Source organism: Zingiber officinale, chromosome 10A (genome assembly GCF_018446385.1).
Source record: "Zingiber officinale cultivar Zhangliang chromosome 10A, Zo_v1.1, whole genome shotgun sequence".
NCBI lineage: Eukaryota > Viridiplantae > Streptophyta > Magnoliopsida > Zingiberales > Zingiberaceae > Zingiber > Zingiber officinale.
Genome location: NC_056004.1, coordinates 86,636,012 through 86,663,687, shown reverse-complemented (window position 1 = coordinate 86,663,687; position 27,676 = coordinate 86,636,012). Strand labels below are relative to the sequence as shown.

Here is a 27,676-nt window from a genome sequence, read left to right as displayed (position 1 = left end):
GTAAATATATGGCAAGATCCTATGTTGGATCGTTTGAATTGTTTTCTTATCAATTCACATGTTGTAGCACGATCATAAAGAGGGATTCATTTCCATCAATGTCAACATTAACATATTGACATTTCACAATGATACACAATCAAAGAGTGCTAAAATGAAAATATTAGAAAACTTAATCAACTTAGTACTCACCATGATAATCTCTTCCTAGAGAGGAAAAAAAAATCAAACATGGTACTATCAAATATGCCTCTAGATGCACATGTATATCTCCATTAAAGTGGGGCTTTGACCCTCTCGTTTGTTTATAATCATATGCTTTAGCGGTTTATTTATATAAAAATACACCTAATTATATATATATATATATAATATTGATGTCGAGCGGAATAACTTGTTGATTCGAAGAGGAATACCAACAATTAAGAAAATAAATGATATTGTCAAAAATATTATTAAACCAAAAAACTTTATCCTAAACATCAATTAACAAGATACTTATATAGATTCAAAATTTTAACTTGTAAAAAAAGGAAAAAAAAATCCTAACAGATAGGAAAAATTCTTAAAAGATTTAAGATCCTAAAATCCTTAAACAGACTCATAATCTAGAAATACAAAAAACAAAACTTACCAAAAATATTTTAAACACCAAAAATACCTTAAATATCAAAAAAGGTAAAAAATTACTAAAAATAGTATGCAAGATATTCGGATCCTCCTACACAGTCACCTTGGGTTAAAAAAACTCATACTTGAGTTTAGAGTAGTGCTTCTACCAAGAGCTCCTCCGGGATCGACAAGTTTTCCTCTAGGATCAACAAGTTTTTCAGTAACAATTGCTGATGGATAACCATGAAACTTTGAGTACACATCTAGTATCCAAGTTCTTATATGTGAATTAGTCCTCGTATCAAGTGTTCGAACATCTGTGTGAATGCCAGTTAGATAATGTATATCTTGAGTGAAAACTCTAGTAAGTCTCTCAAGTGCAGATTTGTTAGTATTAGTCCTAATACCAGTTATGAGATGATTGACAAGGACATTTTTTGTATCATATAATTAATAAAAAAATAAAGTTAGTTATTATATTTACTTTAGTTTCGTGTCGAATGAATAAATATAATAATGTCCTAGGATAGTATATTCTAGTATACAATATATCAATTGATTAAATTGATAGTGGAATATTGTAGATATATAGAACACTACCCTTAATTATTCTTAGTCAAGCATTAATATACACGGACAATATTAATGCATTAAGACTAGCATGTAGGTAAACAGATGACTTAATCTCACAAGTCATGGATATGAAATATTAGGTTGACACATGAGTATATATTAGAGAATGTGTACTGAATGATCTGCTATGAGATGTTTCATGGATTATTATATGAGTATCATAAATATTCTCATAGTGACTATTAGTATGAATAGTACTTAAACCTGAAGTCACTACGGTTCCCTACATAAGGAGTTATATACTTTGGTATCGACAAACACCACCTATAACATGATGGACTATAAAGTTAATTATTGGGTATGCAATAAGTTATGCGGAGGGATGTGAGTGATGTAGATGAGATCTATCTCTTCTATATAATGGAAGCGATATTTGTGGTCCTTTGATTAGTAGAACACAAGAATGCATGACCATGTTCAAATGAGTTGAGCCTATTTGATTGAGTGTGTTTACTTAGAGATCAAGAAATACAAAGATTGATAAGAGGATGATATGATCTATACCTCATTGATCAATCTTGATATTAAGGATAAAAGGATTGAGTCATACAAGATAATGGAAACGAAAAGGTTAAGTTGGATCTCAACATTCTCGCCACTTGAATAACAATGATGTCTTGCTAGATGTCACACATTATTTATGTATCTAAAATAGTTTTAGAGACATTGCCAATGTTACGAGAGCCTATTGAGTCACACATAAAGAACAAGTTGATTTGAAGATGGGTTCATATGATGAATCATTGGATTAAGTCTAATCCAAATTAGACTCATTGAGTTAGACTCAATCAAATCCAATTATTAGATTTAGTCCAATTCATATTAGACTTATTGAGTCAATTTGAATTAATGAGATAGTGACTCATTAAATTCGAATTGCATGAAGGAAGATGAAAGGTTAATTTTAAAATTGACCATTGACTTATGAAGAATTCAAATGTTGATTTGAATTCTTGAAGGAAGATCAAAAGGCTCTTGTCTTAATGGAGTGTTAATGCTCACTAAGTGTATTCATTGGATGAAGTACAAAAAGATTTTTTCATCTCATTTTGAGGTGTGCATCTTCTTCTTCTCTCTTCTTCCACCTTTGGCCGAAAACTTCCCTTTGTGGTTGCTAGTACAATCTTTGGTTGATTTTCTTCTCCAATTCGTGAGTTTGTAAGATAGACAGAAGGCTTGTTTGTGTGGATACCATAGAGGTTCAGCCACTTGATCGTGTTGAGATCCTTGCTGTCGGGAGTTTATGTTTATGCAACAAAAGTATAAATCCCTTTAACAAACTGAGTATGATTTTATCCTTCGCATGAATCTTCTAGAAGGTTCTAGTTAGTTTTTCCGCTGAGCTTTTTGCATGTTTAGCATTGTAGATCCTTATAATATTTACTAAGTTCTTTAATATAGTAATCAAATATAATAGGATCATCCTGCAACTTTTGCTTGTCTAGGTAATCAATGCTTGCAGAGTGTAGAAAATCAAAACCAAGTTTGACTTTCAGCAAGTTATCATGTACAGTAGAATGACCAAAAAGATTTATTTGCTAACCAACATAAGAATCTTAGTAAACTATTTCTTGATCATCTGATGACCAAGAGTTGTTTGATTAATCATATCAATATAATGCACTGTGGCTTCATCATGCATACAACAACTATCATTTATAAACTATAACTGTCCAAAATCTATGCAGATCAGGTTAGAAGTATACCCTGATTCGGCCTTAGAAATTAGCAATCTCTTGCAAATGACTAAAATCTCAGGATTATCATCATAAAGTACCTCGTCATATACTGGCTCGCTAGTTGACTTGGCCTCGTCTTCATCGCAAATTGGATCATTGACTATTTCAATCTTATCATCCATATCTTTCTCAAGATTTTTTTTTATCTAAATTAAAATAAAAGAATTTATGACCTTTAAGATCTTAGGCACTATGATCACAGTGTGAGACGTCCTCAGTCGAAATCTGCTTGTCACAACCTCGACCACGTACCTCATAATGTTTAAGATCTTGCGTCGTTAGATGCTAGGATAACTTTGCAACTTGTCTTTGCAGATCTTTAGGTATCTCATCTTGAGTGCTACAATCACAGTTCGGGGCTTTTGTTGGGAGATTGTTGGTGCAATCGTCTCTGGATCAAGATTGACCAATTTGACTAAGCTTGAGTGGATTTGAACTTGAGTTTTGATGTTTGAACACTATGTTTAAAAAATATCTGAAAGAGGTTAAGTAGGTCAAGGTTGATCAGATACTTGACAATATGTGAGAGGAAAGTCAAATAGGTCATGGATGACTGAATACTTGACTGACAAAGTTCTAACTCGAGGGTTAGGCAAGGGTAAAGTTCTAACTGGATATTAGGTAAGGTAAAGTCCTAACTAGAGGTTAGGTAAAGACAAAGTCCTAACTCGGATGTTAGGTAAGGGAAAGTCCTAACTCGAGGATTAGGTAAAAGAAAGTCCAAGTGGATCGAGGAGGACCGCACGCTAGCAAAGGGAAGTCCTAACTGCAGTTAGGCAAAGAAAAGTCCAAGTGGGTCAAGGAAGATCGTACATTGGCAAAAAAAAGTCCTAACTATGGTTAAACAAAGGAAAGTCCAAGTGGCCATCAAGGAGAACCGCACGTTGGCAAAGGTAAAGTCCTAATTGCAATTAGGCAAAGGAAAGTCTAAGTGGGTCAAAGAGGATCGCACGTTGGCAAACGAAAGTCTTAACTGAGGTTAAGCAAGAGGAATATCCAAGTGGGTCAAGGAGGACCGTACTTGGTGATCGAAAATCCAACAGAAAGTTAGCAAAAAGAAAGTCCAAGTGGGTCAAAGGTTGACCAGACACTTAGCGGTCGTAAGTCTAACATGGAGTTGGCATGAAACAAGGAAGTTCCGATGTAGCAAACTTCCAAAGGTCATAACTTTTGACTCGGATATCAAAATGAGGTGATCTCGGATGCAAAACGAAGCTCATTTAGAGCTCTACATATTTTTCTACTTACCAATTAATTAGGTAATTGATTGGGGGGATGAATAGATCAGGTAATCGATTGGTTGATGAAGCAAAGTGCAGAAAGTGTCTTGATTGATTAGGTAATCAATCAAGATCTTCCCCAATCGATTGAGTAATCAATTGGAAGAGTTTGTGAGAGAACAGTGAGCTTCTGAATCAATTAGGTGATCGATTAAAGCTGTCAATCGATCAGGTGATCAATTGAGTGTTTCTTCGCGACGAATAATGAGTTTTCCAATCGATTAGGTAATCGATTGGGAGGAGAAACTCTCGACAAATAGTGGGCTTCTTAATCGATTAGGTGATCGATTGAAGTTGAGTAGTCGATTGAGAGAAGAAGAAAAGAACCATTGTGCAAGTTTGAATGGGAATCCGACATAGCCCAATCGATTAGGAACCCTAAAGCGCACAGATAAAGGGCATTTTTGCCATAGCTCTTTGTGAACTACTCTCGGAGATTATCTCCACCATTGTTGCCAGTTGTTACAGCTTCTTGGAGACAAGTGTTGCTGCACTTCCAAGATTCAAGATGTGTTTACAAGCAACACAAGATCAAGCAAGAAGAGGTTTTCCATTTGTATTCTTGTATTTACTTCTTGTTTGTATTGTATTCTTGTTGAGAGCTTGTACGAGATTTCTCCACCTCCGGTGTTTTCGAGTAGAAGTTATTTCATAGTGGATGCGTGAGAGATGGTCGGATCCTTGGATACTAAGTAAATCAAGGCGTTAGTGTTTGCTTTGAGTCCTCCGCTGCAAATCATCATCAACGAAGCGAACGTAGTTAATCACCCTCCTCTAGCTTCCAAAGTGTCTTAACAGCTTCCTCAGCCGAAACTTGCTTATTATTGTGACCACGACCACGACGACCTTCCATTGGATCTGATAAGCTTTGACACCAACTAGCAGTAGGCAGGATAGCGATTATCCTGAGAGCTATTGAATTCGTTGATTTGCGATGAATACTGGAAGCGATCTTCTACAACTTATTGATTCAAAGATAAATACCAGAAAATAGAAAAATAAATGGCACTGCCGAAAATATTATTAAACAAAAAAACTTCACTCTAAACATCAATTAACAAAATGCTTATATAGATCCAAAATTCTAAATTGTAAAGAAAGGAAATAAATCCTAATATAATGAAAAAATTCTTAACATATTCACAATCCTAAAATACTCAAAATTCAAAAAAATAAAAGATAAAATTTACCAAAAAATACCATAAATACAAAAATTATCTTAAATACCAAAAAAATTTAAAAATTATTAAAATAATATGAGAGATATTTAGATCCTCCTACATCAATTGTGAGTCTCAACTAAGATCAAGAACTCCCTACATGTGCAACATGAGCTTTGTCGTGTCTCATAGCATAATGACTCATTAGGTGTTGTTCATCTAGTTTGCTCTACCTTTAAATCAAATCCTCCTACATCATCTAGTTAAGCAAGAATTCAAGTATGATATTGCCTATCAAGTACGGAGTAACAACTACCAAAAGCTAAACAAAAGGGTTTTAATTGGACCAAAGATATTAAAATTATAATATCATAATAATTGAAAATTTTATTATGTATATAGTCTTAAAAAAAAAAAACAAAGATTTTTGGTACTATATTTCAAAAGTACCTATTATGTAAGGAAAGACATGCACCTCTAAGCTATGACAATGAGTGCGGGGATAAAATAAAGGGCACATAAGACAAATTAGATTCGTTGTTCTTTCCTCCTATTAATTTTGGGTTGATCTCGAATATCAGAAGAGCAAATGCCTAAGATGAATAACTAACGTAAAATACACGATTTTTTACTAGGGCCGTAAATGAACCAAGCGTTCGTGAACAAGTTTGGTGTTCGGCTTGATAAGAGCTTGTTTATGTTCGTTCAATATACATTAGATTAATTAAACAAACAAGCTTGAATAGCTCGTTAATCTAAACAAACAAACTTGAACACATATGCGTTCAACTTGTTAACGTTCGTGAACAACATTCGTGAACAATGTTCGTGAACAACGTTCATGAACAATATTCACGAATAATATTTATTAATAAAATTCTTTTCAATATGCTAAATAAACAATAAAATAAATAAATAAATTTAAATTATCAATCTTAATAACCAATCAAACAATTAAAAGTTTCAAACAATCAAACAAGCTTGAATTGAGAGCTTGATAACATTTAAACGAACCAAGCTTAAACCAAGCTCGAACCAAGCTCAAGCCAAGCTCGAACCAAACTCAAGCCAAGCTTGAATTGAGAGCTTGATAACATCTAAACGAACCAAGCTCAAGCCAAGCTTCAAACAAGTTCAAGCTCATAAAAAATAAACCAAGCCAAGCTTGAACACTCATTTCAAAAGCTTGATTCATTTTAAGCTCGGCTCGGCTCGGTTCGATTATCTTATCAAACAAGCTTGAACACCCCAAAACTTAACTTGGCTCGACTTATTTACAACCCTATTTCTTACCACAACTCTTATGGTTTACTGAACCAATTTGAGGGCTGATATAGCTTCACTTCCATGCGAGAATTAGTTATCAGCAGAGAAAAACTGGCTCTAGCTGAATAAGGAAAAAGAATAAGCACATCAATGAATTTGATGGTCCATCCATTGCAGGGGACCTCTTGGCATGTAGCTACCTCTTGTGCCAAAGATTTTTTTTCTTTTTTTATTGTTATTGTTGTAATTCATATATTTAATTCATCGAAGTGATTAATTTTAGAGATAATTGAATTAGCTTCATGAAAATTTTCCACTGATCATTTTTAGATTTGTCATCTTATTAGAAAAAAATTCACTAAGTACGCTATAGTTGAGATTTAAATCTTAAATGCATGATTAATCATTTGGAGGATTTAACAGCTAAAAGATTTCAATTCTTCAAGCTTCCTACCTGTGTGCTGTCTTCCTTTGGCAAGAAAGAGACATCAGCTTTCAATTCTGCTGTTTTTTTTTCTTCTGCCAAAAAGAACTCTCATGGAGGTCCTCAAGTCTTGTCGTTTAGGTCAGGACGATCAGCAACTTTGCTAATGAGGTTTTGGTTTGTCTACTGGGAATTAAAATACATGGCGGCACCATGTGTTACTACTGTTATTGGGCATGCATGTAAACAATGACATGCCAAATTAGCTTAGTTCACCACCAAACAGAGGAGTTGCATTTGTCAAATCTTTCATAACTTCGTTTTGGCATAACAAGCTTAAGCACATCATCACTCAAAAGGCCCTTTGCAGCCTTTAGCAAAGCTTGTGGGGGCTTGTGATTGGCATGTGCATGCAACCAAAGTGACTTGAATGGTGGTGGTATAATGCATGCTTTGAGAGCCAAGAAGTTGTAGTTTCCCCACCAGCCCCATCGATCAATTGGTAAGTTTTTTTTTTTTTTAAAAAAAAATTATTTTAAGTTGGCATTTTGTATCCAATTTATTTTTAATTTTAAGGTGATTGAGAATTGGGAGTGTGGATCCTTAGATAAAACTTCAACCTTAGATGTTTAAGAAAGAATGTTTAAGAAATTGAGAAGTGTCTTATCAGTTATCATTATACAATTATCTGAGGGTAAGTGTGCATCCATTGTTTTTTTTATTTGACATTAAATATCTAGCTTACTCCTATTAATCTTGGAGTGACTGATACAGTCATATGAAAATTTTCCACTAATTACTAGGATAAATTTGGAAACATTCGTAGTGGATGGATCATTAGCCTAGTGTTTTTATGACAACCGTCCATTAAAAAAAATTCATCCGTTAATTCATTGAGACTGGGGCATGATCCTTAGATATATAAAAAACTAAGAAGGTGTCCTACCATTGTACTAAACCCTAAACGAGAGATGTGGGTCCATTATTTTTTTAGTTGGCACAAGGTATCTAGTTTATATCGACTAATCTTAGGGGTGACCAGTCTGACCCCACGGAAGTTTTCCACCAACCAGTAAGGTAAATCGGGAAGTGCTTGTAATGAGAGACTTATTACTAAATTGAAAAGGCACTCTACCGTTGCAACATTGCCTGGGGTAAATGTGGATTCATTATTTTTTTAGTTGCACTAAGCATCCAACTTATGTCAACTAATTCTGGGATGACCGGTCTGACATCAATGAAGTTTTCCACTGACCATCGGGGTAAATCAAGAAGCACTCATAGCAGGTGACCAATCAGCTCAGTGTTTTTAGGTCAACTACTTATTAAAGGAAATTCATCAATTAATTCGTTGAAGCAAGAAATTCATCTATTAATTTACTGAAGTTAGGACTCAATATTTAGATCTTGGGAAACTGAGAAGACGTTCTACCACTGTACCATTGTGAACAAGTGTGGATCAATTATTTTTTTAGTTAGGCACCCCATTGATTGATTTTGGAGATGATCGATACAATCTTATAAAAATTTTCTATCGATTATTAAGATAAATTAGAAAGTACTTAGTAACAAATGATCTATAAGTCTAATATTTGTAGATCAACCATCAATTTAGAAAAATTAATGATACTCGATCCCGGATCTATTGTTGCTGTGGGAGAAGGATTTAAGTGTGTGCTTCATCATCCATGTAAAAGTTTCAAATGAAGACTGTCACTGCAGGCCTGCGGTCACCTTCCTGGCCTCTTCGGTTGCTGCAGCACCTTGTCACCAGGCGCATTGCATTTGCAGTTCCTCGTGATATAGATTTTTTTTTTTTTTTTGTCGTCGTCCATGGTTGATCCTTGCGGTCCTCTGCGACACTGTGAGCTAAAGAACCCACCTTGCCCCCACAAGAGACAGAGAGAGAACCATCTCCCGCTTCCTCACGAAGCCCACCATCTTCTTTAGAGCTCAAAAGAAGACGCCGCTTAGCTTTTAGTGAGCTTCTCCAACTTCCTCACACTCGCAGTTTCTTCTAATGGAATCCCAAGTCGCTCCCTTGGCCACTGCTCCTGCTGCCTTTCCCTCGCCCGGTTCGGCATTGCCGCGCCCTTACGCAAATGACCTCAATCTCCAGGTCCAAACATTGTTTAATGCTCCCCCTCGGTTTCCTTTGCTTTATCCAGCCTTCTCTTTTCGCAGTGAGCATTGTCGCCATACGAGCAGCCGAGAGGAGGGAGACAGAGAGGCGGAGGAGGCGGAGTTGGGTGCGATGAATTCCAAGGCGTGGGCGACATCGCAGGACATAAAAGCTTCCCCGAAGCCGAGGCGCAATAAAGTAAGCTCCTCTGATGCAAATCCGCGACCATTCGCTGTTTTATCCAAACGCCTAGCTCTTTGCCTCGGAAAGTTGGCTGCTTTTCTACGAACGAGAGCCCTCTCTCTAGGCTAGTAAATCTTTTTTTTTCTCCCCTGAAACCAAAGATGAATCCTTATTTTAGATGTTCGATGCATACGGATTCGAGCTGGATTGTGATTTCGAGGTTAGCTTTTGATTATCTCCGTAAATCTTTTGAAAGCCATGGTTTCTTTCTTCCACCAATTTGAGGAGAAATGGCGGTCCTCGATCAGAATTAGGAATGGTCTATCAGATTTCCTTAGTAAAAACGGGAAAAGAAAGGCTCGTACCTTAAATGGATGCCTATTTCTTGCGTCGAATTGTTGCCAACAAGTGTAATTTTGTTCTCATGAATCTTGTTGCTCCGTGAAGGGATTCAACAAGGAGATGACTGATATGCAGGCGAATCGATCGACCGTCATCGAGAGCGGCGGCCATGGCAAATGCCAATCTAGACGGCAGAGGAAGATTGCTCTGCAGCAAGATGTATCATCTCTCGTCTAAGAATCTGTTGCTCCTGCCATTCTTTGCTTCACTTCCTTAAATCGATCGCGTTTTCAGGTTGATAAGCTGAAGAAGAAGTTAAGGAATGAAGAGAACATTCACAGAGCTCTGGAGAGGGCTTTCACCAGGCCTCTGGGTGCTCTTCCTCGCCTCCCACCTTATCTGCCTTCGCATGTAGATTTCTCATCTTAAAATTTTATTTTTTAGATTTACAATGCAAAGAAGATTTGACTCTGGTTTCAAATTCTTTGCTTTTGTCACAAGACACTGGAACTTTTGGCTGAAGTAGCTGTTTTGGAGGAAGAGGTGGTTCGTCTTGAAGAACAAGTAATCACTTTTCGGCAAGGCCTCTACCGGGAAGCTATATACATCTCATCTTGCAAAAGAAGCAGGGAATTGGGATCTGATGTTTGCTCCCTTTCTCAAAACTCAAAAACTTCAGATTCAGCATCTTCAGAAGATCCGGTCATCGCCGCCAAGCAGTCAGATTCATCAAATGTAGACCGAAATGGTAAACTTCCACCAAAGAATGGAAAAGAGAATCAGATGAGCACAAATTTTCGTAGCAATGGTAAGCAATCTCCTGTTAAGAGAGTTTCAAAGATGAGACTAGTTGCGAATGGAAACAAGCAAGCTGATGCAAAGGTGATGGCTTTGTCAAATCCTTGTTTTTCGAAGTTTTATTTTAGCTTATGTTTGTGTAATTTATGTTCTTTGTTACTTCAGCCGCTATTTGATTCAATGGATTGTGAAAGAATTGGAAAGAACTTCCTGAACTCTTCAAATGAAGCAAAATTGAATGAGTATAATGATCCAAATGAAGCAAATTTACCGGAAGCAAGAGGCCCAAATAAACTATCTGAAGACATCTTGAAGTGCTTGATTAGTATCTTTTCGCGAAGTAGCTCTCCGGGGAATAAGAAAGAGCTACCAGAGGCATTTACAATATCAGCTTCTTGTAGTAATTCAGAAGAAACAGACTGTCTAGATCCATATGGTATATGCGAAGAATTTGGGAAAAGGGACATCGGTCCGTATAAATACTTCCGAACAGTTGAAGCAAGCTCAAATTTTCCAAACCTCCTTACGGGTTGTTCATTTCTTAGCTGGAGACTAAAGTGAGCTTTGTGTTTGATAATTTATTTCTCGTTATTGTACCGCCCGGGACTTCTGGCAATTGTTTCCCATCCTTGAAGTGCAGACGTTTGCTGAGGGAACTTGCATCAGTGGATTTAACCGGTCTCGCACATCATCAGAAGATCGCGTTTTGGATTAACATCTACAACGCTTGCATGATGAATGTAAGATTAAGAATCTAGATTATCTTTGAAGCAATAGTTCTAGTACTCTTTTCTATTGTTTCATTTTTGTTACAATGTAAACTCAAGCATGACTTTGGATCTATAGAACCAAGCAATCCAGAACTACTATCTTTCTTATGATCTACTTACAGCTCTTGTTTTTTTTTTTTTTTGTAATTCCAGGCATTTCTAGAGCATGGCATTCCAGTTAGTCCTGAAATGATTGTTGCTCTGATGGTAAAGGTATAATGTTCCCCATTTTTCGTATAACTTCTTTATTGAAAGCAATGAGCAGTTGAGTTATAAATCTTGTCTCCAGGCTATGATTAATGTGGGTGGTCACTTGGTCAGTGCAATGACAATTGAACATTTCATATTGAGGCTGCCTTATCAGTCAAAACATGTAGGTAATTAGTTACTAATTCTTTCGGAATGAGGTTCCTTTCGCTGAAAGATACTCCTCTCGAATGCTTGAAGGTACCATCCAAGGGGCCTAAAGGTGATGGCATCGCAATGCACAGCGTCTTTGGCTTGGAATGTCCTGAGCCCTTGGTTACTTATGCACTTTCATGTGGAAGTTGGTCATCTCCTGCCGTAAGTGTACATAAACATGTTTTTGAAATGTTTACAAAGGATCAAGAAGTAGTCTCAGTTGGTTAAGAGATTTATTTATTCCTTTTCAGGTAAGAGTGTACACAGGAGCTCAAGTAGAGAAAGAGTTGGAGAAGGCGAAAAGGGATTATTTACAAGCAGCCGTTGGTATATCCACACCAAACAAACTGGCAATTCCTAAGCTTCTTGACTGGTATCTATGTGACTTCGCGAAAGATGTCGAGTCATTAATGGATTGGATCTGCCTGCAATTGCCAAATGAGTTGAGGAGTGAAGCAGCAAAGTGCCTCGAAGTGGCTAGAAGAAGTCCGTTTCCGCAGCCGATTCAAGTTCTTCCATATGAGTTCAGATTCAGATACATCTTTGCCCCATAAGTCTTCCTCAGCTCATACAACAATGCAGGATCCCAAAAGCCTAGGTTTGTTCATGTAAGTACAATAAGAATAGTGAATTTGGTTCCAATGAGCTTTTGTATTTTGTGATTTTTTTTTTCCCGGCGGGTCCTTATTTCGGTTTCTCGATGCATGACCATATTGGGTGTGCATAGAGGTTGGTTCAAAAATGATCAGTGAGTTTTAACTATGTTCATAAAGAAAGTGGTAGAGTTGCAAGTTGAGTTTGTACCTATGGTTTCTCTTGCAAAGAAAATGGCCTGTGTGCAAAACATGTATAGCTTTTGTTCTACTCTGAATTGTGTCGAGATGAATGATGCGCGCTCTCGGAGCATTAGTCGCAAACAAAAGCTGAAAAACTCATAACTGTCTAAAACAAAAGCTGAAAAAAAAGCTTGCAAGTAGGTGAACCAAAGAACAGATGATTGTTGACTACTGCAGATCTTTGTTTTGTTTGCTATGCAAATAAATTAGAGAACACTTGAAGCTAAACCATTTCTTTTATCAATTTCCTGGTCCCCTCTTCAATAAGGCAGAAGCTTCAAGCCTTCTAATACAATGAAATACTACCAAGAGAGCTTAAAAAGTGTCTCAACTTTAATAAAGTTTGACAGAATTAATGCATCAGTTGTCAGGAGTCTGTTCTAATGTCGACAAAGCAGAATTGAGCTTCTCTATAGTTTGTGATTCAGACCTTTTTCAGGTGGACCAAGCTTTGCAGTGATTCAAGTTGGAGTGCCCTATCAGAACATTTATTTCTAATTCAAAATCCTTCAATATTATCGTTTGAATTTTTGCATAGCCCACTCCAACAATTCTTTAGGGCATCGTGTGCACAGTATCCATAGACAAGCTCAAACAACAGTGTTAACACACCCATAATACGAATACATTCATAGTTCATCCTCCAAGACCAAATCTGTCAATCACACACATCATGAAGACCGGCATGATCATGGCTCATGAGTTCAAAAGTTCAACGAACATGTGCATGAGTTACTTCACCTCTAACACGTCTGCATTATTTTACAGTGACAGTATGCTCCTTACTGCATTTGTTTACTATCCAAAATAAGATGACCCTGCTCTTCCATCCACAGCTGCTCATAAGCTTTCTTCCGACTAGCTGTAAGGCAGCCTATACAAGCCACAACAACACAGCAACAGAATATCAGTTAGTTTGGAGCAATTACTACGAATGAAGTGCTTTCGTTTAGTATCATATCTACCCGAGTTTGAGCGATGTGTCTGAACTATCATCGCACTCCGGCGGACCTCCTCCAGAGTGCGAAGATGCATTAGTCACCGATTCAGAGGTCTGTCCATCTTCATTAGCCACATTCTCTCTATCTTCCACCACTTGCTCCTTCCCCATGCCAAGAATCTCTGAAACCTGCAATTCCAAATCCAATCACTTGAAGGGAATTGAAGCAACAGTAGAGACATAAGGGTCACCTACATTTTGTCTAAGCTTCAAGTTCTCCTTTGCCAATCTCAGTGTCTGCACACACAGATTATCAGGTCAGTGTTTTGCCCTACGACTTCACTTATTTTTCTTTGTTTTTCTCAATATAACAACTCAAAACATCGAGATCACTTTGAGCCTAACATAAATATGAGGGTCTTTATTTCCAGTGATCTCGCAACAGATGATTATAATTTCACCATCAGTGTGAAAAAGAATAACAGTTCAGAAATTCAAAAATGGATGAGCTAATAATAATCATTTGCAGTGACAATCAATATTGAACTATATATTCCAGTTGCAAGTTGCAATGATAATATATCTATTTACCTTCTCCTGAAGAGTGTTAATTTGCTCCGTGAAGTGTGCATCCTGAGAAATAACAGAAATGAAATATCGAAAAATTACATACTAAACTGACATCTTCAGCAGAATTAGTACTTTACCTTTTTGTCTAACACGCGATTTAATCCAGCTTCAAGTTTTTTCTCCAACTGCTGTAGCTCCTCTACGGTTAGACTTTCAAGTGCCTCCCCTCTCATCTGCCTATTATTATGCATTATCAACATAATTAAGGGAAGAAAAGGTAAAAATAAATGATTAATAAAACAAATCTTGCATAATATAGAAAGAGAACCTTAGTTGGAGGCTTGCTTCTGTAATTTGTTTTTTCAGACTCACATACTTGTAGTTGTCCAACTGAGCAAAGAGGCAAAAACAATGTTGAGTGTCTCTAGTAAGTAGTTATGAAATTGAAATCACATTCCATTTGTATAGCTTATTAGGAGGATGTTTGAAATTTATGGTTCCTCCAATTGACGATGTTTTGATTCTTACAATTGTGGAATAAATAGTTTGTGCTTACATTTAAGTCGAGGGAGACTTGATCTTGCTTCTCAAGGTTCTTCGTGTGTGAGCTATGCTTCTCAAGGATTTGCTTCATGCTTCAAAACCAATAAGGAATTATAATTGTTAGATGAAAGTGTGTAAACAGTATACATATCATCTTTAGGAATTGAAAATTTTGCTATGTATCTGCAGTTTTTAAGAATTAACGAAAGAACACACAGAACAAGGGGAGAAATGGAATAGTAAAAACAAAATCACAAGAATTGAAGAAGCACATTTATATGATTCAATGAGAATGCCTACGGCCATGACGGCCTCAAATCACATTGCTACAATCTCTAACAAAGGGAAATGAGACACTTTCACTAATCTTTAGAGCATCTCTTCTTCTATTGTGCAGCTGCCTTGCCTGGTTGGACTACAATCCTTAAATCCTTTTCCAGAACTTGGCACGTAGGGAATTCACTAAAAATCTTTAATACTATTGTTTATGGCCGGTTGACCCGATAGGGACTTCTCGTTGCTCAATCATCTTCTAGAACAAAAACCTTAGCTTGCAGCTGAGGACTAAGTCATAGATCGCTAACTTAATGACTGTTTTTATTGCTATGAGACATCACTACCATTGGGATTAAAATTTTGTGTGATGCTTTCATCTTTTCATTGGTTTACTATGAATTGTTATTTTATACTTTATATTTTAAGAGAGATTTTGTTGTAGATTTTAATATAGTTTAACTAGTTTCTACATTATGTTACGGTTGTTATTATACTTGTGTGTTGATCATCCGCTTGTAGATCTCACAATAAGTACTTAATTTCCACTGTATAAAATATATCAAAGAGATTGAGGATTAGTCAATAAAATGAGATGTAGCCTTTTCGAAAAAGAAGGTTTATAACATGAATTTGTGAGAAGGTGAACATTTTTTCTTCCTAAAATCTAATGGAGAAAACTATCAAATATAAAAGCCAAACATGAAGACAAGCTAAGAGTATTGATTCGAGTCTATTCGAGTATCTTGTCAAGTATTGATTCGTTTCCTATGTTTAAATTTTTCTGGCTTTAAATTCAATTAGTTCATTTTTATTTAAATTTTTATTTTATTTTTTTGTTCAAGTAGGGTGAGACTTGTTTGCAATGTACAAGGAAAATTCAAAGAAAATTTGTAAGTATATGTAATTGGTAGATTTTATTATAATAAAGATAAAAAAATTAATCAAATATTTAAAACAAAAAGTGATTAGCCGTAGATAATTAAGTAATAATTGATATTTTGAAAATGACAAAATGATTTTTTTCAATAATGATAATAAGGTGTTTATTTTATTTGACATTTTAACTTTGGACATTTGTTAAGTTAGTATCATATGTAAATCTCCATGTTCTTTTAAAATTACCGTATCTATAGTAGGCCGCCTATGCCAACCGTCCCTATTTTATTGGGACAAGATCTCTAATGTTCTAATATTCTTTATATTAAAATTTTCTTGATTATTATTTTTTACTTGTATACTTTATTTTTTTAAACCAGCACACCCTTCCCTTTTCACATCAATATCTTATTTTTATAAATCCAACGATTCCTCTTTTGTATCTGTTGGGAGATTGTTGGTGCAATCGTTCGCTGGATCAAGGTTGACCAGTTTGACTAAGCTCGAGTGGAGTCGAGTTTGAGTTTCGATGGTTGGACAATATGTTGTGGACAACATGTTTGGACAATATGTTATGGACAACATGTTTGGACAATATGTTATGAGACATATGAGAGAGAAGTCAAGTAGGTTATGGAGGACCGGTACTTGACGGGTAAAGTCCTAACTCGGAAGTTAGGCAAGGCAAGTCCTAACTCGAGGGTTAGGCAAAGGAAAGTCTAAGTGAATCAAGAAGGACCGCACATTGGCAAAGGAAAGTCCAAGTAGGTTAGGGAGGACCGCACGTTGGCAAAAGAAAGTCCAAATGAGTCAGGGAAAACCACACGTTGGCAAGTCTAAGTAGGTTAAAGAGGGTCACACGTTGGCAAGGAAAGTCCTAACTGCGGTTAGACAAGCAAATCCAAGTGGATCAAGCAGGATCACACGTTGGCAAATGAAAGCCCTAACTGCGATTAGGCAAAGGAAAGCCCAAGTGGGTTAAGGGGGGCCTCATGTTGGTAAGGTTAAATCCTAACTACGATTAGGCAAGAGGAAAATCCAAATGGATTAAGGAGGACCACACTTGGTGATCCGAAGTCTAACGGAAAGTTGGCAAAGTCCAAGTGGGTCAAAAGATTGACCGGACACTTAGTGGAGAAGTCCCAATAGATCACGGTTGACAGGAGATTGAAAAAGGGAAACCTAGACTTGGGTTAAGTATGTTAGGATTGGGCAATCGATCAAGTGATCGATTGAGAGTTGCGTCAATCGATTAGCTGATCAATTGAGCGCATCTTTGTGTGACGTGCACATGGTGAATCGATCAAGTGATCGATTCACCCCAAGTCAATAAATTAGGTAATCGATTAAAGGGGGATTTCGTGAAGAATAGTGTTCGATTGGGAGAAGTTCGTGGAACGAACAGTAGACTTCTCAGTCGATCAGGTGATCGATTGAAGACGAGTAATCAATTGCACAATCAATTGATAGGAGTTTTAACAAGAGCAAGGCATTCTTGATCGATTGTGCAATCAATCAAGAGGCGCTTAATCGATCATGTAATTAATTGGGAGACGTGAAAAGAGCCATTGCGAGGTTTTGGATGGCTGGGATCACTCGGATCTGATGTGCTATCGATTGGGGGTAAGGCCAATCGATTGGGAACCCTAGATCACATATAAAGGCATTTGGCGAGATTCAAAAGCAACCCTACTTCTCCACTCTTCACCGTCAATCCTTGAGCTTTGGAAGACAAGTGTTGCTGTACTTTCTAACCGATCAAGAGGCGTTTACAAGCTACAAGAAAGTAAGGAAGGTTTCCATTTGTATTGTGTATTTTCTTCTTGTTTACATTGTATTTCTTGTATGTAAGCTTGTACGAGGTGCTCCAGAGTGTTTCCGAGAAGAAGTATTTTCATAGTGGAGTGTACTATGTGTGGTTCCTTGGATTAGTCACCTCGTTGAGGTGAATACCAAGGAAATCCGGGTATTAGCATTGCTTCAAGTGTTTTCCGCTCAACAAATTATCAAAGAAACAATTAGAGTTAATCACCCGCCCTCTAGCTAGCCGGAGTGTCCTAACATTATCGATCTCTCAAAAACATGCTCCCTTGCAGTTGTCGATGATCCCACGCTCTTCCCCTCCTTGTTGGTAATCCCATGCTCTTTCCCTCCCTCTCTGATGATCCTGCATTTTTCCCTCCCTTGTCAATAATCTTGCGCCCTTCCTCTCCCTCGCCCATGATTCGACTCTCAAATGATGTCTTTCTCTCCATCATTGATGATCTTCTTTCCTCTTCCTCGATCAGAACAAAAAGTAGGGGTTCCTCATCCATTCGATACAAAATAATGGTCCTCCTCAATAACAATAGGAAGCAAGGATTCCTCATCCATTCAACGCAAAGCAACAGTCCTCTTCCTCGATAACAATAGGAAATCCTCATCCCTTTCCCTTTCTGAAGAATTTGTTGAAAGTAATTATTTCAATTATATTGTTGATCATGTTATTTTTCACTTCAAAAGTTTGAACAGTTTAAGATATCTAAAGATAATTTTGATTTTTTTATGATGTAGAAAAATTAAGATTACTTAGTGATGAATTATAAATCCTAAATCCTAAATACTAAACCCTAACCCCTTAACCCCTAACCTTAACCCTAACCTTAACCCTAACCCTAACCCTAACCCCTAAAACCCAATACACGGATAACTTATAGAATACTAATAACAATACATTCTATTAGTATAACTTTAATAAAACAAATCAAAATTGAAATTAATAAAATCTATTTACGCTAAACAATATGTCAATATCTCAAGAAAAACAAGAAAAAAAAACAAAATTTTATATAAAATTTATTTTTTAAAAATTAGTATTGATTTTTTAAAAAAAAATTACATTAAGATCCCAAATATATTTTCGGCCTAGGGTCTCAAAAATGATTGAGACAGCTCTACTATAGTATACTATGATTCATAACTGCTACTATCGTATATTTTTAAAATTGTCATATTTGTGGTATAATATTAGAATTTATAACAAATCTAGCATTCTCTAATTTTTCCAACCAGCCACTATTGAATCAATGGCATGTTAAATTGCCACATCATCAACTTATGCGTGTTAGCCGCCACATCATTGATTAAAGAATAATATTAATCAACAATTTATTCATAAATTACCCAATACCCTCCCTAACACCATATCTTTTTATCACCAAAACTAAAAACTCCATCATTATTTTCATCCCTAATCTTCTGAACAATGGCTGTCGACTTTTCGGTAGGATACAATGGACCACACATCTTTGAGGTTGCCTTCGTAGTGTTTGTCAATGGCATGCATGGGCAAGTTCATTGTCTTCTCCTCCTTTAATGGCATTATCACTAAGGTCCACTTCAATCCCAAAGACATGAACATTATCATTTTAATTGCAAACTCTTCTTGTCTTCACTAGCAATCATGAACGTGGATAAATACAAGCTAACAATCATCTTCCTCGATTTTGATCTCTTTGACAGGGAGTGTGGTGCCAATGAGAATCTAAAAAATGAACCCAATGATAATCTAGCGAAGTTCGGGCTCATTATGGGCTACACTTGACTTAAATTGACATTTGTCATAGTTGGTCCGAGGACCGTTAACACCATTACATGAGCTCACTGGCATCACCAATGATGGAGCAAGTCTAGCGCTTGGCCAACCTTATACAACACTATCTCTTTAGACAGTGGTTCTGAACACTTCTCAAGAGGTGAGCAAAAATCAACAAGCTACAAAGTGGCCACGATTGGCAACACTTGATGTGGACGTGGTGTTAGCACTCTCGTACCCATTGAAGAACACATCAAGCAATGTAGGATAATAGGAGGTGGCCTACTAGAGGCTCGGCGGCAAATACAACAATAAGACCATTGCAAATAATTAGGTTAGGGAGCATGCATAAACTAAAGAGAGTTTTCTATTTGCAAGATCAATGCTCAAGGGAGCCAAGATAAGCACATGTACATTAGATTATTTTTGGAAAAAACATATAATTAATTATCTTTTTGATTGAAGATCCTAACTAAAATGTTTAAGTTGATGATATATATGACAATTTGACATTTTATCGATTTGATAGTTTAATTGACATGGATGAAGAATTAACGATTAATATATAGATAATCACAAATTCTTGTAGTATATGACAGATTGAGAATCTTTAAAGTTCATGTGTGATAGATTTGTTAAAATATAAAAAAGTACAGATAAATTTAACAGCTAACCCAAAATCAGTTTTTGTGTTTATTTTTTTAGTAATTTAGGTGTTCAATAAAATAGTTCTTTCACTAACATTCAAACATGTTATGGTCGTTTGGTGTTGTGGCATTTTAGTGCCATTAAGATAAGAAAATTAAATGAGAATTACATTTTCTTAATCCTTTTTTCTCATTTGTAACTGTCCTTAAGGGTCTGTTTATTTTAAAGAATCAAAAAGTTTATTTAGGAAAAGTAGATGGATGAAAAAGTGAAGAAAAAAATGTTATCACAAGCACACATTTATAGAATATCCTATTTAATTTGAGGCTATAAATCAAAAGTTGAAGTTTTGGCAAAGAGCAAAGCTAGTTTAATGATGAATTAAGCAAATCGGGAAATTTTGTTGGATGATATCAACTGTAAACATAATTTTGATCATCGGGCTGCTTTTTTTTTTTTTAAGAGGGAAACAAGATGATGTACCATTAGAATTTGTTGACATAAATTATGTGGTTAAAACTATCAAAAAAAGTTTTAATTCGATATGTCATTAGTGAAATTTTATTTGTTGTTAGGAGACTATTTTATAGTATCTTTCTCACTTAAAGTAATTTAGCAACATTTATTTATTATTAATTACGGATAAACTTTATGTTTTTAAAGTGATATTTCACTCAACCAAATGCTGAAATTGTGCTTGTTAAGTTTAAGTCAATAAATTATATATATATAGTCGACAATAGGCAACTGCGCTCAACTAGCACATGAGGAAGACATTTACCTCGGCTTCGCCAAGATTCGAACCTTAAACCTCATGTCGGCAACACCGCATATATATATAAGAGAGAGAGAGAGAGAGTTATGCTGCATGTCCACCTTCTATGCCTCCGTTGTGCGACTGAGGGGTGGCGGCTGAGGTACAGAAGGGCGACGCGCAACATAACACGGTTGTGTGTGTGTGTGTATATATATGCAGTCTTGATCCCCTACTTATTTCATGGTGCTCACCTTGCGAGTACCAAATGTATTTTTTTTTTGTTTTTAAAAATTTTTTTAGCTTTCATACAATAATCCAAACCCTAAACCCTTAAAAAAAATATGCTTGGTAGTAAGTAGGTTGGCAAAAGGTGACTGCGCTCGCCCCTAACGCCCCCGCCAACCAGTCCTAGGATTAACACGGAGAAGGTAAATCCCAGGTGACTACTAGCCCTTGGAATAGTGACTAGTACATGAGGGAGATATTTACCTCGACTATGCCGAGATTCAAACCCCATACCTAGGCGTCCCAAGGGAACTGCTTGGTAGTAAGCAGGGCTCACATGCGTGTGCGTGTATGTGTGTGTGTGTGTGTGTGTGAGAGAGAGAGAGAGAGAGAGTAAACCAATGTAAAACTTGGGCAAGAAATCTAACAGCCCTAAGTGATGATTTAATTAGACCATACATTGAACAAGAACTCGATGAGATTCTGATATCAACTTCTAGTATTTTTGTGTGATTATCATGTGTCATTTCATTAACATAAAAGTTTATAGTATAACCGGATCTTATCATTAAATATTTTAAAGACTGATCATGTCTAAGGATGGCCGAGAGAAAATGTATATAAAATGGAGTAAAAGAATGTGAGAGACAGAAGAAAAATAGCATAAATTTATTTATTTAACATAAAATGTGAGAAATACCGTTGTTTATTTCTTTAAAATTATCGCAACACTAAATTAATCATACTCTTTGATCTCCAACAACAAACTACACAATATCCCCTAAAAAATTAAACAAACAACAAAATTAAAAGAAATGGATACGCAAGTATTTGGGTTTTAATTTTGCCAGAGATGGAACGACCGAATCTACAGTAGAGTTTAGCTTAGATCTTTTCCAGACAAAGTAGTGGACTGGAATCTTAAGTAGATCTAGATGAAGCTGTTGGAAATAATCAATTACCGAACCTGGAGCTGCAGAACTCGAAGAGTTTGCCGGTGGAGGAGAAGACGATGAGCGCCACGTCGGCGTCGCAAAGCACCGACAGCTCCGACGCCTTCTTGAACAATCCCCGCCGCCGCTTGGAGAACGTCACCTGCCGCGCCGCCGTGTTGTCGATCTTCCGTATCTGTATCTTCTCCCGCACCATGATCGCTCGCCCTATATACAGTACCCGACCGCGCCGCCTCAGAATCCTACACCAAATCTATCTATCTATTTCCCTTTTTTAGCAAAAAAACGGCGCCAGGTTTCCGAATAAAGCGCACGAAATCGGATGCCGTTCTTGGGGGCGTGGAACAGCATAGATAATCGGAAACCTGCAGACGCCAACTGTGTTACGAATGCAAGAACAACCTAAATATTAATATTCTAATTTTATTTTTCCTTACAGAAAAGGATTACCGGATCGAGAATCTGAGCAGCCGTCCTAATTCATCCTCTTGCCAAGAACACAAGAGGGAAAGAGAAAGAGATGGTCGCATAGGAGGGGTAGAAGAGGTGGAGTTAGGCTTTTTATGGTAAGACAGACTTCCATCTCCTCCTCCATCATCACTCTCCACTTCCGTGCGTGCGTTTGTCCGCACCAATACTTTGTACGTGCGGTTATACGCGGCTGAAGAAATGGCCCGCCGTGGGGCCCATGAGAGGGGAGATATAGCGGAGTGGATGGAGCTTGCGTGCGTAATGGCCATGGTTGGGCAGCGTATAATCAGGTGCCCAAAAGACTGTGGAGACAGGGGACAGGGAAGGCGCCGTGAGGAGAGAGGGTTTTTTTTCTACGTCCGTACGAGTGGTGGGGCCCACGGCGGCTACGGCGCTAAGGAGGGACCTCGAAACTGGGAAAGCGGCGACGGGAAGTGAGTAACTGTCGGAGCAGCTAGTTGACACTCATTGGTTTGGATCCGATAAAGATGCCTGCAGGTCATGTCTCACCGGGTATTAAGTGATTTTTTTTTGAAAAAAAAAAATAATCAAGAACGCCTCACTGTTTTCTATAAATCAAATCTAAATTTTTCCCCTCATCTCTCACTCTCGCTCCTTCTTTTATCATCATCTTCCATTACAGCTCGTTCCTACCCATAAATAAAGCAAAAGCGTTACAAGCTAAGTACAATTCACAGTCTTATTCTTGTTGACTAGAAGCTCCCTAAATTGACGTCGAAAATATAACCGATATTATTTTACTTAACATTTCTTTCCATTCTCAATCGTAAGTATTTTCACTTCACTATCTAATTTTCTATTATGTACAATATTTTTTAATTCTGATATATCCTACAACGTACAAGCACTAGCTGCTTTCTTATTAGTTTTTGTTTATATAATTTGTAGGGAACTTGCCCAATATCAATTCCCACATTTCATAACCAATGATAATTTATTTCATTTTAAGTTGCAATTCCCGACCATGATCCTAATATATATTAGAAGGATTTATGTTATAACGTACAAGGCTGACGCCTGCTACACGTGTAGTAGTCACTTAGTGAGTTAGCTGCTACATGTTGTAGTAGCTACTTGGATATTTAGCTGCTACAACGTAGTTAACTGCTACATGTAGCTACTTGGACATTTAGCTGCTACACGTTGTAACAGCTAAATGTCCAAGTAGTTGCTACAACGTGTAGCAGCTAACTTACCAAATGGCTGCTATAATGTGTACTAGTTACTTTGTAAGTAATTTTATTTTAAGTTGCAATTCTCTCTATTCCTAATATATTATTTATACGTGATTCTAAATAATATATTTAATCAATATAAGAGAAAACATATGTTATCTATATTGGACATCAATGGAGTGTTTATGACATCTGGAGAGAAAAAATATATATAAATCCGCTACATTAACAACCCCCCAAGTGCCGACCCCATAGATATAAAGGGAGGTAAATACAGGTACATAAGCATTAGGCGCATGATGGGATAAACCTCAGGTCAACAGTTCCTGAGAATCGACCCTTGACCATTAAATCAGAGATGTCATGTGCTCATCGTCTGCGCTACGCCCTGGGAGAAATGACATCTAGATAGAAGCATCTATACAAGTTAATCGTTTTAAGGGCATTATACATCAATCCTTCGAGAGTAAACATGATGCAATAAGAGCTTTTAAAGCCTACAACGTACTATCTTACAATGTTAATAATATTTTTTTTAAATAAAATTTAATTTTTTGATTATATAATTTGCAACAAGTTTGTCAATTTGAGGAGCTTCAATTTCCCACATTTCATTTGATGGTAAGTTATTTAAATTTAAGTTGTAATTCCCTCTAATATTAATATATTCTTAGAATTTATGCTACAACGTAAAATCCCTACACTAGTTGTTACAATGTGTAGCAGCTACTTTAAAAGCTAGCTACTATTCATTGTAATAGCTACTTCGATAGCTAGTTACTACACATTATAGCAGTTACTTGGAACATTAGTTGCTATAACATTGTAATAGCTACTTCGACGATTAGTTGCTACAACATTATAGCTGCTACTTCGATACTCCAAACAACATTTTCTTATCATTTTTTGGTTATATAATTTACAAAAAACTTGCCAAACATCATTTCCTACAAACCATTCTATGGTAAGTCTTTTGAATTTAAGTTGTAATTCCTTCTAAGCCTAATATATATATTATTAGGATTTATACTACAACGTACAAGCCCTAGCTACCATAATGTGTAGTAACTACGTCGATATTTAGCTGCTACAACGTGTGGTAGCTACTTGGACAATTAGCTACTTAGTTGTTACAAATTAGTTAATATACATTTATATTTGTCATGTTGTCATTTTTTATATCTAGTATTATAGTTCGCATGTTTGATACATTTTAATATTTTATGATTTAAGTTGTAACTACTATAACGTGTATAGCTATTGATCCGGCGGTAAGAACAGGGGACCCCCTTTTTTCGAGAAGTCAACGTCACGTGGAGGTCAAAAGGTTAAAAGGATTATCGGAGAAGGGTGGGCCGACCGACCTACCAGAAAGGGTTGAACCGACCGGACTACCAGAAAAGGGTTGGACGACCCGGCCGACCGGAGTCTAACTGAAAGCAAAGGCACCCTAGCGGGAGTCGGGGTTCCGACGCTCATGTTGAACCAGGTCGTATGGCCGAGCGGGTGGCTCGCTCGGTCGAAGGCATAAAATAACAATACTGCTAATAGTCCACGGAGCACACTACTGGGATTCTCCCGAGCGGACCGATCGGCCGGACGAGATGGAACTGCCGACCGACCGGACGCTCGGCATGAGGTAAGAAGAGAGGACAAGGGAACATCTTCTGACAGCGGGTATGTTCGACGAGTAGGCCATACGCAGAATCTTATGAAAGAGGGTTCCGCTGTCCCATCAGAGACGTGCTCGGACTGTAGCAGTATGGTATCAGGTAACGCGCTTCGGTATGTGTGCGCGAGCCTCTTCGCAGCTCTATATAAAGAGTCTCACCCTTCATTGGAGGTACGCGTTCTTAGATATTCGAAGCCACCTCTTTGTTGCCCACTTGCCTGACTTGAGCGTTGGAGGATCGTCGCCGGGAACCCCTTCCCGATCTGACTTCTTTGCAGGTTCGCCGGAGCGTCGTACGACCGATCGGAGATCTACGTCAGCAACTAGGAGAGCGCCACATGCCCAGCGCCCGTTGATTCATCGATTCAGACAGGATCAATTTGGCGCCGTCTGTGGGAACGCTCCTGAATCCGAGCGGAAGCAATGGAAGAAGCTGGACGACCGCACTCGGTGATGCTCTCCACAGAGGAGCTCGACGCTTTGATCGAAACAAGAGCCGCTAAGCTTGTGGAACAGAGACAAAAGTCGCAAGCCGAGCGGGTTGAACAGCAAGCAACATCAGCATCAGGGGGCCGAGCGGAAGCACCTCATGCCACGGTTCCATTTCACCGGGCCTTATTCCGCACGCCTCCTGAAGCCGCAGCAGTGAATAGTGATCGAGGATATTCATTAGATGAAGTACCAAGACGAGACAGCAGGAAAGGCAAGGCTCCCCGAGCTGATGCCTCGCCCGAACGGATCAACCGTCAATTCTCAGAGGATATCCTGCGGGACCCTCTGCAGAAGCACTATGTGCCTCCAGCGATCGGTGAATACAACAGAACCACCGACCCGGACGATCATTTGGGTAAGTTCGACAACACCGCTACCCTTCATCAGTACACAGATGGAGTGAAGTGTCGAGTTTTCCTTACCACCCTCTCGGGATCGGCTCAGCGGTGGTTTCGGAGGCTACCGGATGGATCCATCACAAGTTTCAAAGACTTCCGAATGGCCTTCCTCCACCATTTTACAAGAAGTCGGTGCTACCAGAAGACTAGCGTGAGCTTATTCGCCATCAAGCAAGAGCCCAGAGAGCCGCTCAGAGCTTATATCCAGCGATTCAATCGGGTGGCCATGGACATTCCAACGACCACTTCCGAGACAATGATGAACGCATTTACGCAAGGCCTCGTGGACGGGGACTTCTTCCGCTCGCTCGTTCGGAAGCCGCCCCGAGACTACGATCATATGCTACACCGGGCTAATGAGTATATCAATGTGGAGGAAGCCCAGGCGGCCCGGAAGAAGGAAGCTCCAACCGAGCGTCCACCACCTGCCGAGCGGAAGTCGCACACTGCTCATCAGCCGCCCAGAGGACCGCGAGCTGAAGCAGCCCGTCCCCAGCAGCATGCAAGATCCCACGCCATTCAAGAAGTATTTGCCGAGCGGCCCAAACCTAAAAAGAAGGTATGGACCCCAATGTTTTGCTCATTTCACCGGACGGACACACATAATACAAGAGATTGCCGAAGCCTTCCCTTGATCGCCCACCCCGTGCCCTGGGGTGGTCGCCATCGATCACCATCATCCGACAGGCAACAACGCCCTTGTGAAGCTGATCGGAGGGTACCCGACAGGCAACAAAGGCAGACTCCCGAGCGGCATCATACTCCGAGACGTGAGAATCCCCGGATGTCTAGGGAGCGGCATAGACCGTCCGCTCAGGGAGAAGAAAATAGAAGCAACACTTCCCGAGGTGAAATCAACATTATAGTTGGTGGGCCGACCGGAGGTGACTCTAATCGAGCAAGGAAGGCGAGCGTCAGACAACTTCAGATCCACGCGGTCGGATGTAGTCAAGAAAGGGCGAGCGGCCCCGAAATCAGTTTCGGACCCAAGGACTTGGAGAGAGTTGAAGTACCGTATGACGACGCTCTCCTCATCAAAGCGGTAATAGCCAACTACACTATTCACTACGTTTTTATTGATACAGGGAGCTCGGTCAATATTATATTCAAAAAGGCCTTCGACCAAGTGCAAATCGATCGAGCCGAGCTGCTGCCCATGACAACCCCCCTCTATGGGTTTACGGGCAATGAAGTTTTGCCGGTCGGCTATCTCACTGGGAGAGGAGCCGCTCAGAAGGACGCGGACTGCAAACTTCGTCGTGGTGGACTCTCCGTCGGCATACAACGTAATATTGGGGCGACTGGCTCTCAGTGAATTCCGAGCGACCGTCTCCACTTTCCACCAGAGGATCAAGTTCCCGGTTGAAGACAAAGTGGGAAAAGTACAAGGAGATCAACTGGCAGCTCGGCGATGCTACGTCGAGATGGTGCGAGCAGAAGCCAATTCTGTTCGGAAGACGCCCTGGATTGAGGTAAACGCCATAACTGAAAAACCTCCCTCTTTGGTGTATGAAGAAA

General features: G+C 38.4%; 2 protein-coding genes across 3 annotated transcripts; one reads left to right on the top strand and one right to left on the bottom strand.

Annotated features, from left to right (window-relative positions):
- The first annotated feature begins 8,946 nt into the window (after positions 1–8,946).
- LOC122026985 lies at positions 8,947–12,595 on the top strand. Of its 2 annotated transcripts, XM_042585760.1 has the most exons (11): positions 8,947–9,233; positions 9,299–9,434; positions 9,867–9,980; positions 10,056–10,172; positions 10,263–10,643; positions 10,725–11,116; positions 11,200–11,299; positions 11,483–11,542; positions 11,619–11,702; positions 11,777–11,893; positions 11,983–12,595. In XM_042585760.1, exons 1-11 carry the CDS (start codon positions 9,217–9,219, stop codon positions 12,283–12,285), a joined length of 1,821 nt encoding a protein of 606 aa, XP_042441694.1. In that variant the 5' UTR covers positions 8,947–9,216; the 3' UTR covers positions 12,286–12,595. The 2 variants fall into 2 exon arrangements, with proteins under 2 accessions (XP_042441694.1, XP_042441695.1); XM_042585761.1 differs by lacking the exons at positions 8,947–9,233; positions 9,299–9,434 and adding an exon at positions 9,466–9,639.
- Positions 12,596–13,170: 575 nt separating this feature from the next.
- LOC122026986 (MADS-box transcription factor 22-like) lies at positions 13,171–22,541 on the bottom strand. The gene is made up of 9 exons (XM_042585762.1): positions 22,380–22,541; positions 21,944–22,294; positions 14,634–14,712; positions 14,406–14,467; positions 14,215–14,314; positions 14,099–14,140; positions 13,763–13,804; positions 13,533–13,696; positions 13,171–13,441 (listed from the first exon to the last, which is right to left on the bottom strand). The coding sequence occupies exons 2-9, from the start codon at positions 22,123–22,125 to the stop codon at positions 13,426–13,428; spliced, it is 687 nt and encodes a 228-aa protein (XP_042441696.1). The 5' UTR covers positions 22,126–22,294; positions 22,380–22,541; the 3' UTR covers positions 13,171–13,425.
- Positions 22,542–27,676: the final 5,135 nt, after the last annotated feature.

What these genes read in the sequence shown, in the direction of transcription:
- LOC122026985 (XM_042585760.1), top strand. An exon ending in CACCTTATCTGCCTTCGCAT is followed by an intron (nt 10,173 to 10,262) that starts GTAGATTTCTCA and finishes TTTTGTCACAAG; the next exon opens with ACACTGGAACTTTTGGCTGA. An exon ending in TTGTTGCTCTGATGGTAAAG is followed by an intron (nt 11,543 to 11,618) that starts GTATAATGTTCC and finishes TCTTGTCTCCAG; the next exon opens with GCTATGATTAATGTGGGTGG.
- LOC122026986 (XM_042585762.1), bottom strand. Translation starts at nt 22,125, where the DNA reads ATGGTGCGGGAGAAGATACAGATACGGAAGATCGACAACACGGCGGCG. An exon ending in AAGTCTCCCTCGACTTAAAT is followed by an intron (nt 14,468 to 14,633) that starts GTAAGCACAAAC and finishes CTCTTTGCTCAG; the next exon opens with TTGGACAACTACAAGTATGT. An exon ending in TTAACACTCTTCAGGAGAAG is followed by an intron (nt 13,805 to 14,098) that starts GTAAATAGATAT and finishes CTGTGTGTGCAG; the next exon opens with ACACTGAGATTGGCAAAGGA.